This window comes from Amphiprion ocellaris, chromosome 20 (genome assembly GCF_022539595.1).
Source record: "Amphiprion ocellaris isolate individual 3 ecotype Okinawa chromosome 20, ASM2253959v1, whole genome shotgun sequence".
NCBI classification, from domain to species: Eukaryota; Metazoa; Chordata; class Actinopteri; family Pomacentridae; genus Amphiprion; species Amphiprion ocellaris.
In genome coordinates, this window is record NC_072785.1 from 3,495,551 (window position 1) to 3,510,148 (window position 14,598).

General features: G+C 39.2%; 1 protein-coding gene across 1 annotated transcript; it reads left to right on the forward strand.

Annotated features, from left to right (window-relative positions):
• Positions 1-11,538: 11,538 nt before the first annotated feature.
• Positions 11,539-14,559, forward strand: LOC111568258 (insulinoma-associated protein 2). The gene has a single exon (XM_023269820.3). The coding sequence runs from the start codon at positions 11,603-11,605 to the stop codon at positions 13,523-13,525; it is 1,923 nt and encodes a 640-aa protein (XP_023125588.2). The 5' UTR covers positions 11,539-11,602; the 3' UTR covers positions 13,526-14,559.
• Positions 14,560-14,598: the final 39 nt, after the last annotated feature.

The window sequence follows — 14,598 nt, forward strand, 5'->3', positions numbered from 1 at the left end:
TGTTTCTAACACATTTTGGGAAATTTGAGTAGTTTTGAACAGGTTTCGAGTCATTTTGGACTCATTTCAACTTGTTTTACAAGTTATTTTGGACATACTTTGGGTCATTATTGGCAATTTTTAATTCAAATTGAACCCTTTGAAAAATATGAAACATGTTTTGACTTATTTCACACTTTTTTTGTTTACTACATAATTCCATATGTGTTCATTTATAGTTTTGATGCCTTCAGTAAGAATCTTCAATGTAAATAGTCATGAAAATAAAGAAAAACCATTAAATGAGAAGCTGTGTCCAAACTTTTGACTGGTAGTGTATATTAATACAATAAGTCACATTTACATGCACTTTTATCTTGATGCAGTCCATAAATAAACAAATAATTGTAATATCTAAAACACTTCCATTATTCACCTCTGCAGAAATGTGCATAAATTTGATCAGTTCTATCTTTGTATGGATGATCAGTGTTGTTAACTCATTTGTTGATGCTCCTGTATTTTGCTGAGTGTGCTTCCCTGAGCTGTGGGGGTTTATACAGTCAGCAGTCCAGACTTCCCTTTTTGAGCTGATTGTTTTTCATTCCTTCTATCTCTCCACACTTTGCTGGCAAAGTTGCTGAACAGATTGTGTAAATTGTGATGATCCTGCAGAGACTCATAGTTCCCATTTCCTGCCATCTATCATTGGTGGACAACAAGCCACCCGTTTTTATTTCATGGAAATCATTTCTGATCATGAATGTGTCAACAGGAGAAATGTGATCTCACATGATCTGTTGAACACATCAGAACGGGCCACCCAAGCTCCAGAACACACTGTCAGGGAGGGTGAAAGGAAGAGCAACAGCAGCAGTAGAAAGTAACTCAGTACATTTGCTCAAGTACGATTTTTGAGACAAGAGCAGAGAAAAAGTCCAAAAACTGAAAACAGATTCATGTATCAGAACTTTGTTTTCACAACTAATCATGCTTGGTGCCCTTAGATCAGGGGTGTCAAACTCATTCTAGTTCAGGTTCCATATTCAGCCCAATTTGATCTCCAGTGGACCGGACCAGTAAAATCACAGCATAGTAATCTATAATTAACCACAAATCCTAATGTTTCCTTTGTTTTAGTGAAAAAAGTGCAACCTGAAAAGGTTCACATTTAGGGAATTGTTTTTTTTTTTTTTTTAACAGAACATTATGAACAACCTGAAACTTTTAAAGAAAAATAAGTGAAATTTCAACAATATTATGCCTCAGTTTATCATTTCCACATTACAACTTCCAGATCACAGAGTGTCTACAAAGGAACACAACATTTAGTCACAGGAATCTGGGACTGATGATATAGTATTTTACTTTATGATCGAAACAACCAAAGTCCAACAAAAAAAACAAGACAAAATGTTACAAATTCGACAAAAAATGAAACAAATTACATGAAACAAAACATAAAAGAGACAAAAATGAGACAAAAAGTTACAAAGGACCAAAAAAAATGGACAAATGACAAAAACGAGACAAAAAAATTACACAAAACGACAAAAACAATACATAAAAAACGAATAAATCAAAACACAAAATGACAAAAATAAGACAAAAAACACAAGCGAGATAAAAGGAAGCACAAAACGACAAAAATACGAGACAAATGACAAAAATCATACAAGAAAATACAAAAAACAATGAAAACAAGATGACAAAAATGAGACACAAAACAACAAAAAAACAATGATCAATCTAGTATTTTACTTTATGATCAAAACAACTTGTAATGGTTTACAAATTATTTAAAATTTATAGTTTTGCAAATTTACAATTTACAGTTAATGTCTTCTTTGTGATTTTTACACTTTGAGGGCCGGATTGGACCCTCTGGAGGACCGGTTTTAGTTCACGGGCCGCATGTTTGACACCTGCCTTAGATTTATCTATCTGTGTTTATAAAACTGTAAATAAAGGAGTTCAAAGTAGCTCCACCTGCAGCAGCAGCAACAGAAACACGCTGCTGATTTACTGGGAATAATCTACTGATTACATAATACTGCTAAGCCATGTACTCTGACTTAACCCTCGTGTCGTCCTGTGGGTCAAAATTGAGCCGGTTTAAAGTTTGAAAAAGTGGGGAAAAAATATATTATTATATTTTCAACATTTTTGAGAAATCTTTGAACATTTTTTGGTGGAAAAAAAGAAATGTTGAAAATGTTTCTTAAGAACATTCACATAAAAATCAACCAAAATCCAGCAAAATTCGCTGGATTTTGGTTGATTTTTATGTGAACATTCTTAAAGAAAATATTAGAAGTTTTACTGATATATATGTAATCACTTTAGATATTTTTAGGATTTTTTGGGAAGATTTTTACTCATTTTTTGAAAATAATTACAAGAATTTTCTTGCCAAATTTAGGGTATTTTTTATTTATTTATTTTTTTTAAATAAAACTTTTAAGGGAAACTTTTAAGGAATTGTTGGAATTTTCTTCCCAAAGGTTTTGCAAATTTTCAGAAATTTGGGGAATTTTTTTGCTGAATTTTTGGACTTTTTTCAGACAAGGAAACAATATTTTTTGGTGCCTGTAAATGAGGACAGCAGGAGGGTTAAGTAGGATTTCTTCATACAGGACTTATACTTGTAACGGAGTGTTTTTACATCACTGTATTGGTAGTTTTACTTAAGTCAAGGGTCTGTGTAATTCTTCCACCTCTGAGCAGCACCAGGGTGGCATCGTGTTGCGTTTGCAGACAAGATCTCTAGCAGCAAAGTGCATAAGAGCTGAACATACAGCTCATCTGTATGATTTGTTATATAATCCTGCATTAGCATTGTTAGAAAAATCCCCATGAGAAAGTCAACATAAACAGATCAGGAGTTGTATTTGTTTTTCCAGACTTCCAAGATTCCAAGGATTAACTTCGGTGAATCATCCAGTCTTTGTACCATCTGCCTTTACAAGCCAACAAAACAGCCTGTAAGCTGATGTTAAAATAAACTGACTCATATCATATCATCCCAAAGCATAAAATTTGCACAGACATTCTTGCACTGCTACATCTTTGCACTTTTTAAACTTATTTTTTCAAGCCACTTTATATTGCATTGTCTTACAGTGTGTCAATACTGTACTATTTCATCCTCATTTCTCATCCCTGTACATATTGTAAATATTATTACTACTGTTCTATTATTATTTTATTTCTATTACTACGTCTATTGCTGCATAAGCTGCTGTGACAATGTGAATTTCCCCTGGCGTGGGGAGAAATAAAGGACTTATCTTAACAACTTCATGGAATGATTCTGTGTTCTGGGAATCACTAGATGGCGCCAGAGGACCATTTTACTGAGTCATAGGTGGACAGGGAGGAGTCAGAATGGGCCTGCTGACCCTGAACTGTTTCCATGGTGAACAGTGGGGATAAATCAGCAGGGATTCAGGGATAATTGTGGTGTTTATTTCTCACCACTTCAGTGATTTGATTAAATTGAAGTGATTTGGCGAACAGGCCAATTAAAACTACATGTTCCCTGAAACTTGTACTGTGTTTTGTAGATTTCCATACACTGTTATAGCTTAAGAGGCATAAATAACATGTACGTCACACTCCTAAAGAACCGTTATGAACTGGTTAACTGAATAAGATGAAACTAACGGATGGCTAGGTATCTGAGGAGTGTGATTTTGAGAGGGGATATTATTTGAAAAGGTTGCACAATGAAGAACACAATTCACTGAAATCAAAATTCTTTACTCATCCCCCAGTCTCCTCTCTAAGAGCATTATCTGATTGTGTTTCTCTACCATTTTAAGAAAGACTAAGCCAATTTAAATCAACAAAAAGAGATGATTTATCTTAGGCTTAGAGTGGCAAACAGTGGAGCGCCGTTTAATGTTATAATGACTTTTTATTTGATCTTACTATAATCCTTACAGCAACCACTGGAGCCCAGACTTTTACCAGTCTATTGACTGTGTGTGTGTGTGAAAAGAGATTTAAGGTAATTTTTATGTGTTGTGGAGGTATTTTTAGTTAGACGCTGGAAGAAAATTAAAGAAGAAAAATGAAACCCATTTGTAATGTAACATTAAACCATAAAACGAAGTGCTGAAACTACCAAACTACCAGAATCTTCATTAGATGACACACACACACACAACACACACACACACACACACACACACACACACACACACACACACACACACACACACACACACACACACACACACACACACACACACACACACACACAGATGTAAACTCCATGTAAACACAGACTGACTGACGGACGGATCAGCTGTATAATACTGCAGTTCTTAAAGGCTTGTGACTGAGAAGCACAAATCAATAGTCATTTTCAGCAGTCTGGAGGATTATCCACCTCACTGCCCACTGATGCGATGCAAACTAAAGAGACACACACACACACACACACACACACACACACACACACACACACACACACACACACACACACACACACACACACACACACACACACACACACACACACACACACACACACACACACACACACACTTCATATCCTCCAGCCTCCTCAGACCGACTGTGGATCTATATTTTTACAGGAGATTGAGAGTGTTTTCCAGTTTTTGAACTCCTGAAAGCTGCTCCATCCCATGCTTCCTTACATCAGCCTGCACACATGTATTTTCCTCATTTTATCCTAGTAGCGGACCTTCAGTGTCCAAGCTCACTCTTTTGTTTTATGATGTGATTCGATTCCTTTTTTTTTTTTCTAAATATCACCAAATTCATGTTTCTTCCAAATGATGTGTTCAGTATTCAGTGAAGAGTACATCTGCAGTGCAGAGGCAAAATAAAAGAAGGATCCACCATTACCCAGGACCCGGGGCGGATCTAGAGAAAAATTAATAGGGTGGCAAAGGGGTGGCAGATACATTTTAGCATTTTAGGGGGTGGCATGTATACATATATAAATATATACATATATATATATATATATACATATATAAATATATACATATATATATATATATATATATATATATATATATATATATATATATATATATATATATATATATATATATATATATATATATATATATATATATATATATATATGTATGTGTATATATATATATATATATGTATATATATATATATATATGTATATATATATATATATATATATATATATGGAGACAATGGAATGATGGATTTGGATGAAACCAACCAGCAGGCGTTATCAAATTGACACAAATACTGCTGAAATAAGTATGTTAAATAAGTAAATATCATTTGTATTTGTCAGCCAATCCTAAACTTGAGTTGTTCTTTTTAGCTGCCAATCACAATATGTGATTTGATGTGTCTAGCAGAAAGGGGAAAAGATTTAAACAGAAATAAATTCAACCTTATACACTTTGAAGAAACCAAATGCTAGATATGTTAAAAATGTTTCTTAAATTTAGCAACAAATTAGATTAAGACTAGACAATGTCTCTCTTATGCACTGTTTTGAGAAATCTGTATTTGTGTGATCTATGCTTATGTTCAGCCTGCCACAATGATTACATTATCAATTCATCTAGAACAGAGTCAGAGTCCAGATAATTTTATCTATTGTCTTAGATTTTTGGTTTTAGATTTTGATGATCTTTATTTGAGACATTTCTTACAATAATTCTACAATTCCAATATTTGGATTTTCTTAAGAATTAAGGATCTACTTATCATCTTAAAATTAAAAGACTAACTACATCAGATAATAATTTGTCCAAAAAGGTAGTTATTGTGACAGGTGTACCTCTTACTCAGATATATTATACTAAAGCAATATTCATAGCATGTGGACCAGAGATGGTCTCTGATTTACCTTTCGCTGTCTGAGCTCTGCATGCCTTCATTTCTTTCTCTGAACTCTTCCTCCTCCATCTCCTCTCTGGGATGCTCTTCCTCCTCTCTTCTTTTAGGCTGGGAAAAGCTGCTGGTGGTTCCCTTCCTCTTCACTCTTTACTGTCTCCTACAAGAATCACACTGACTGAACTATGTTTTTTCCTTTGATAATTTTCATTATTAACTATGATACAATCTGATGTGTACAATTTAAACCTTTAAAGAGTTACTTAACATGTAAACCTTTTTTCAGCTGTAAACTAAATGATATGACTGTACTATGATGAAACACATCAGTGTTGGTGTTATTATGACCTTGACACCAAAATTATAAAAACCAGCATTAAACAAGCAGGATGTAGTTTTCAAACAGTGCATGAAAACCTGGTGTGACTGGGGGTTTGGTTACACTTTAATGTCATGTAAAGTCTTAGTGAACGTGTGATTTCTTTTGACTTACAGTCTGTTGTCAGAACCACAGGCTGCAATTATCAAAAAAATAGAAAAACTTCCACAGACGATCCCCACCATCCTTCTGTGGCTGTTCTATAACATTAGTTAGCTACATAAATAAAAATTAGCTAGGCCCAGGCTCACTGGAAACCGTGGCTCGTCTCACAAGCAAACACTTTATGTGAATTTAGACACTATTAGCATTTAATACATAGTGAACAGTTATATTAGCATGTAGTCTAACCCAGTCTAACTAGTGTCTTACTGTCACACCGAAGTCCAGCTGTCATCCACATGAGTGAGGTCTAAGATCAGCCCCCTCAGGGGGGCGTGTCACCTCGTATCTGTAGCAGCATAGACTGTACAGGACGTGACGTCAACATGGTGCATTCGTAAGCACTCGGACATCGGAGTTGCACTCGGACATCGGAGTTTCACTCGTTATTCGTCTTTCGTGGACTTTCGCTCTTTACGGCCGGCCACAACCTTTCATATGCATATTTTTGAATTAGAACGTTCAGAATTCGGGTTGCAGCCGGTGTGGCAAGGCATCTTCTAGGGGTGGCAGTTGCCACACTATGCCACCCCAGTAGATCTGCCCCTGCCCAGGACTGATTTATACCAATTTACACACTAAATACGATTACACTTAAGCCTGTAAGACCCAAATATAGAAAAAAAGAGCAAACATAAAATAAAATAAAATTTTAAAAAATATTACATATGTAAACACAAATCTAAAAAAGAAAAATGAACTAAAAAATAATAAACCAAAAAAAACTCTCTATATAAACTCCCTCTCTCTCTCTCTCTCTCTCTCTATATATATATATATATATATATATATATATAGAGAGAGAGAGAGAGAGAGAGAGAGAGGGGAGTTTATATAGTTTTATTTCTTTTTTTCTGTCTCTCTCTCTCTCTCTCTCTCTGTCTCTCTCTCTCTCTCTCTCTATATATATATATATATATAAATAATTTGTGTGTATATATATAATAAAAAAATATAACTGATGTATTTTTGCAACAGTGGGTTTTAAGAGGGTCAAAATACCCATTTACATTTAAAGTAATAAAAACTATTGTAGTATAAAATGCAACAGTGATACTTCTTATTTGTTTCCCATCTACTGGGACTGTGGAAAGTTGATCCACTGCATTTAAACGCATCACTGGCAGACATTCATCACTGGAGCACTGAGGAGAGGGACTTATGCTGAAGCAAAAAGCAAACTGATGAAGCTGAATGTTTGAGTTTCAGCATGTATTAGACACACAGGGAGGAGAAAAACAGCATGTCTATTTTATTACTAGTAATGTGGTTGTATGCTGAAAAAGATGAAATACTCATAATGAGTTTAATTAGTAAATTTAATAAAAGTATGAGATTAAAAATTACAATAGTCAAACTTTTACATAGTTAAACTTTTTTTCTTTACATTTGTGTCTATTTTTGGTCTTCCAGGCCATAAAATGTGGATGAAACCTAATGAAGATAGAAAATCAAAGGCCTCAGTCACATGTTTCCAGGTCCAATCAGTCGGGTCAACAGAGGCTGGACCTGGGTCACTGTGGGAGACACTAGACGCTGACAATCACAAAGAAAAACAACCAAACTAAAGAATCTGGAAGCGCTGTGCTTAATTAGATTTTAGTGTTGGACTCTCCTCCACCCATCTCATCCCTGTTCTCATGTCTGTTCCCCAGGGGGCCCTCGCCAAGCCAGCAGCCCGACCCCCGAGCTCGTTCTCACACTCATCTGCCTTGATTGATTTCCAGGCAGCGACGCCGGCTGGCTGGAGCCCACTGGCCGAGCTGAAGAGCGCCTGGCCCGCTCAGAGGGGCCCCGGCCTGGGGGGAGAGGAGGGGACGGATGGAGGGAGGGAGGGATGGATGGATCTCCCTCCGATCTCTTATCAGCTACAGCAGCTTCTGGTGGGGGAGGGTGGGTGTGAATAGTCCTCCACACACACACACACACATGCACACACACACACACACCAGATTACAATCTCCCTCTTTCTCCTTCACTTTTTCATCGGTCTGCCCTGCACACACACACACACACACACACACACACACACACACACACACACACACACACACACACACACACACACACACACACACACACACACACACACACACACACACACACACACTTTCCCTTGAAAACATGTCTATTTGCATGTTCACTGCTGACAGGTGACGGAACATCAGCCTCTCCAGATACCAGGTACATGATCAGCAGAGGCAGCAGCATCAGGTTTTACAGCAAAGCAAACAAAACAGAAAACAACAACAACAACAACTGGGATTAAATAAATGACAGAAAAAGCCAGGTGAAAGGAACTATAAAGATCAGTCATAAAACTACTAGTTCTGTGTTTTAGGAATGCCATCCTCAGAATGGAATTGTACCTGTTTGACCTCAGTTGCTAATTTACTCTGCAATAAAGGAAACAATGACCAGAAAAATGTAATGTTTTAACGAAACACTTCAGTTACTACTTATTTAGATGGCATTATTGATTCTGGTTAATTATATTTCACAGTGGCCACCTGTCACAGTCTAAATAAAGTAAAAAAATGAGAAAGAAGTCACATGACTATGTCAAGAGTGACATAAACTGCTTCAGCATTTAGATTTACCGTTTAAGTTGTTATTTAAAGGGCAATTTCAGTATTCAACAAGCTCTGGAGGAGGAATAAAATGTGAAAAAACTTCTGTAATGACCAAACATGTTTGCTAAAAAACAAACACAAAAAGCTGCATACTTAATTAAAACAAACACTTTAAAATATGTCATAATTAAAATTACTTCAATACACTGATATGAAAGGATTATCATAAATAACTATAAAAACAAAACCAAACTTTTTGACATGCCTTTGTTGAGGTTTAAGGAAGTGATAATTCTCTGTTATCTGGTGTCTTGTTTAGATTCTGACAGGATCCATTTGTCTGCAGTCGTCTGTCTCTTCCATTCAGTAATCTTGGTCTCAACCAGTGCAAGTTAATTCAAGTTTTCAAGAGGAAAGACTACACAACAGAACAGTGTTAACCCTGTAAAACCCACCATGGCAGAAAGAAAGAGAAAAGAGTGAGAAGACATGAAGCTGCAGTCCTTCCAGTGAAGGACAAGACATACTGTGGAGTAAAAGATTGGATGACAGGATGATAGAAATAAATGTAGACTGAATAATAATATAAATAAAAACACTGTGTAGTTTACATTATTGCTTTGAGTTGGTTTGAACTAGTTTGCTCTGTCACATGGTCCTTAACCCTGTAAGACCCAAATATAGAAAAAAATTAGCATAAAATAAATAAAATAAACACACAAATTTTTATTTATATATATATATATATATATATATATATATATATATATATATATATATATATATATATATATATATATATATATATATATATATATATATATATATATATATATATATATATATATATATATATATTAAAAAAAAACATATAACAAATAGCATGCTAGATGAACAGCTAGATGCTAAAGTTTTGTTGGAAATTTTTGTTTATTTTATTTATTTTATCTATCTATCTATCTATCTATCTATCTATCTATCTATCTATCTATCTATCTATCTATCTATCTATCTATCTATCTATCTATCTATCTATCTATCTATCTATCTATCTATCTATCTATCTATCTTTTTCTCATTTTTATATAGATATAAAAATGAGAAAAATCCATCCATCCATCCATTACCTATACACCGCTTAATCCTCACTAGGGTCGCGGGGGGGCTGGAGTCTATCCCAGCTGACTCGGGCGAAGGCAGGGGACACCCTAGACAGGTCACCAGTCTGTCACAGGGCATATTTTTGGACTGTGGGAGGAAGCCGGAGTACCCGGAGAGAACCCACGCATGCACAGGGAGAACATGCAAACTCCATGCAGAAAGATCCCGGGAAAGCCGGGACACGAACCAGGGACCTTCTTGCTGCAAGCTGAAAGTGCAAACCACTACGCCACTGTGCAGCCCAATAAGAAAAATATTATATATAATATTAAATATATATAATATTGTTCTCATTTTATTCTGTGTATATATATATGTATGTGTGTAATTATTATTATTATTATTATTATTATTATTATTAGTAGTAGTAGTAGTAGTAGTAGTAGTAGTAGTATTTATATTTTTTTGTTTTATTTTATTTTTTGCACATTTCTTTCCCATATATATATATATATATATATATATATATATATATATATATATATATATATATATATATATATAGAGAGAGAGAGAGAGAGAGAGAGAGAGAGAGAGTTGATTTTATTTATTCTTTTGCTTATTTTTTTCTAAATTTGGGTCAACTTAAAGCAACAATGTAAACTACACAGTGTTTTTATTTATATTATTATTCAGTCTACATGTATTTCTATCATCCTGCCAATCTTTTACTCCACAGTACCTTTTGTCCTTCACTGGCATCATGTTTTCTCACATCATATATGGTCTGGTACTTTACAATATCTATCCATAACTTAGAGAGCTGGAAGTTGAGACTAAAACGTCCTCATGAAGTAACAAAACATTTTGATAGATAGATAGATTAAACCTTTACTGATCCCACAGCGGGGAAATTTACAATGTAACAGCAGCAGATGGAACAGAATAAAAAAGAGAGAGCAGCACACAATGCACACAGTGCATAGATATAAATATTTTCTCCTTCTAGAAGAAAAATACAATACAATATTTACAGCAACATTCTTATGAAATTGCACAGCATCATTATGTACATTTTTATTGCACAGTTTGTAGGTGGGTGAACTGAACTACTGGGAGCTTGATTGTAAAGTCTGACTGCAGCAGGAAGGAAGGACCTGCGGTATCTCTCCTTGTATTATTAAAATTATAAAAACAGGAAGAAGTAGTTTTAGGTAGTTTTTGGAGTTAAATCCAGTGGATTTGAGGAGAGGAGAGAGAAGAGAGGCAGTAGTTGTATCTCTGATGACTTCATCCCAAAGATGTAGTTAGTTTTAATTTCAGACATTAAACAATTATTAATGACTCATAATTCATTCGTGACGTCTAATCTGAGAGAGTCACGGTGACCACAGACAGCCCCCCCCCCCCCCCTTCTCTCTCTCTCTCATCACACCTGCACGCGCCTCCCTCCCTTCAAAGCTCTACTTGAAAGTGAGCTCGAGACAACAGTTGTTGTTCTTTCTGCCGGGGCCACGCGCCGAGCTCCGTCCTTACCGTCACTATGCCTCGAGGGTTCCTGGTGAAGAGACACCGGAGAGGCTCGGCGTCATACCGGGCACGAATTAGCAGCAACAACAAACCGGAAACGTACGCAGGTGACCGGAGCAGCGCGGACGGCTCTGAAGCTGCACCACCGGAGAGCCAGGTGCTGAGCGTACTCCCGTTTCAGCGGCCAGATGGAGAGTTCCCGGTGACCCGCGAGGACCCCGCCGGTGTCAGGGAGGCGTGGAGCCCGCACATGGAGTCCGCGCTGGAGGCGGAGGCGGACCGGCGCGCGCAGTTACCGGAGACAGAGGAGCAGGTGAGCGCGGTTCTGAGTCCTGACGGTGACTTCTCCTGCTTCTTTCCACCTCCACCTCCACCCGAACTCACGTTAGCGGACTCCTGCAGCCCCGTTAAACCGGTCGGCACGAGACTGCTGGAGCAGCACGAGGCAGGAGAAAAACAGCCGCTGTTCACGAGCAGGTGCCTGACATCATCCCCGGTACCGGACATACCGGACCTGCCGTTCCTGGTGAGCTCCACTCCGACCGCAGTGTCCGCTTCTATCGAGAGGCTCCTCGCGAGCAGCAGCAGCCGCCACCACGCGCCGTCCTACGACAAGTATGACCCGAATATGGCTCACGTGCACTTGTTCCCGCCGCTGACTCTGATGAACCAGGAGCAACCGGCCAGAAAACGGTCCTTCCTGGAACCCGAGCAGCGTCTGAACAGCAGCAGACTCAGCAAACAGCCGAACCCCGCCAAGAAGCCCAAAGTGAACCGGAGACTCACCTTCGAGGATGAGGTCACCACCTCTCCGGTTCTCGGTCTGCGGATCAAGAAGGAGAGTCCGGAGCTGCGCAGGCAGCGGGAGAAGCAGTCCGTCCCCACCGGGAACCAGCCGCTGGGGGAGTTCATCTGCCAGCTGTGTAAGGAGGAGTACCCCGACCCGTTTTCTCTCGCGCAGCACAAGTGCTCCCGCATAGTGCGCGTGGAGTACCGCTGTCCCGAGTGCGACAAAGTGTTCAGCTGTCCCGCCAACTTGGCCTCTCACCGCCGCTGGCACAAACCCCGTCCGGTGAACAACGGCCAAACCGGAGAGACTCCCACGAACAAGCCGTTAAAAGAGGGGCGAGGGCTCGTTCAGCACGAGAGGTCGCCGGTGGAGATGGAGGGTAAAGAGAACGAGCTGCTGCGCGTGAATCAGCAGCGCGGGCCGCTGGACAGCTCCATCAGGCGCGAGCCCTCCCTGCTGCTCCTCCACAGCCGGGCTCGTGACAGCCCCGACAGCCTCGCGCCTCCTCACTACGAATCCTCCGCGCATTACCGGAGCCCGGTAGAAAGTTGCCTGGACTTGCAGCAGCAGGTGAGAGCGGCGGACAGCCCGCCGTCCAGCCTCCTCATGCTCAACGGTAACCCGGACGAGCGCGTGGACCTACCGCCGCCGTCTCTCCCGCACCCACCTCTACCGTTTGTTCAGTCGTTACCGGAGGATGAGGTGTATGAGTGCCGCTACTGCGGGAAGAAATTCCGCCGCCAGGCTTACCTGAAGAAACACCTGGCAGCGCACGAGATGACAGCTCGAGCATCTCCGCCCCCGTCACCTTACGGTCAGGTGCGCGAGCCCAGCGGTGGACAGAGCCAGGTGTTCCTGTGTCACCTGTGCGGCGCGCGCTTCCCGTCGGTCGAAATCAGGGACAAACACCGTCTGTGGCACGCCATGCGGGACGAGTTACTGGCGGGAGGAGCGCGCGGGGCGGACGGCTTCCACGCGCACAGAGAGGAGAGCGTTGGCGGGGAACGCGAGCAGCAGCAGATCTTCACGTGCAAGCACTGTCCCTCCACGTTCTTCAGCTCCCCGGGGCTCACGAGACACATCAACAAGTCTCACCCCACCGAGAACCGGCAGGTGATGCTGCTGCAGATGACGGTGCGGCCGTGAAGCGTACAGGTGTGCTCAAAAAGCGAACCGATCATCTGTAGAATGATCAGTGATCGATTAACGGGACAAACTGAAGTTTATGTCGGCTCCGAGTGTCCCAGGATCAGTTACTGCCTTTAATTTGAAGGCCAATAAACTTCCACAGGTTAAATTGACAGAAAGATGCTGCCGGTGGTCATAAAACTGGAAAACCAACGTAATCTTTGCTGAGTATTAATGAACCTAAACTACTAAATGTAACTGTCCATGGTGCTGAACTGACTAGCCTGAACCTCCTCTGTCCATGGTCCTGAACCTGTCTTCAAACACCTGCAGGCTTCTCTGGTGGTTCTAAAACAAGCAGGACTGTAATGAGTGGAACTAAGCTGCTGTTTCTGAGGGGCTGCTGGACATTTTTCATCTCATTATTAATTTTACAGACTAACTGAGGGGTTATTATAATGACAAAATGTGTAAACTGAAGGTCAAAATGAGCCTCTTTTTCCATCTTTCCCGACTGATTTGGCATTAAAATACAAGAACTCTACTAGTTAGAGTAATTTTGCTTTCATAATTACAGTATGGGGGAATAACTTTGCATATATCAGAACTATGATTGGTAGTGAAGTAATCAGATTACACTGGAGCTCAGGAGGATTCTACATTTAAAAGTCAGACAATAACCCGTAATCACATTTAGAAAGTGACCTTCATCAACCTGAAAACTGAAAACAGAATTATCGTCCTGTGTTTCAAAGACTATTTCATGTACAGTGAAAAATACAATTACAAAGAAAAAAAAAGAAAAAAATCAGACCATAATATGCCTTTTATAGTAAATGTGCCAGTTAACGTCTCAGCTATAAAATATTTTCATAAGGAAATGGAACATTTAATGTTGTCTTTTTGTCTTTATTGAGTCTACATTACCGGTGAGACATTTGCTAAATGCCTTTATGATGCTAAAATGTAACTGTGATTCTATGAAGTACTATTTTGATATGGTTTAATGTGAAACTGATTCTAAATTATTGTCAATAAATGTTAATACAGTACGATCAATAAGCAGCTTATTTACACAGTTTCAAATCTAA

What these genes read in the sequence shown, in the direction of transcription:
- LOC111568258 (XM_023269820.3), top strand. Translation starts at nt 11,603, where the DNA reads ATGCCTCGAGGGTTCCTGGTGAAGAGACACCGGAGAGGCTCGGCGTCA.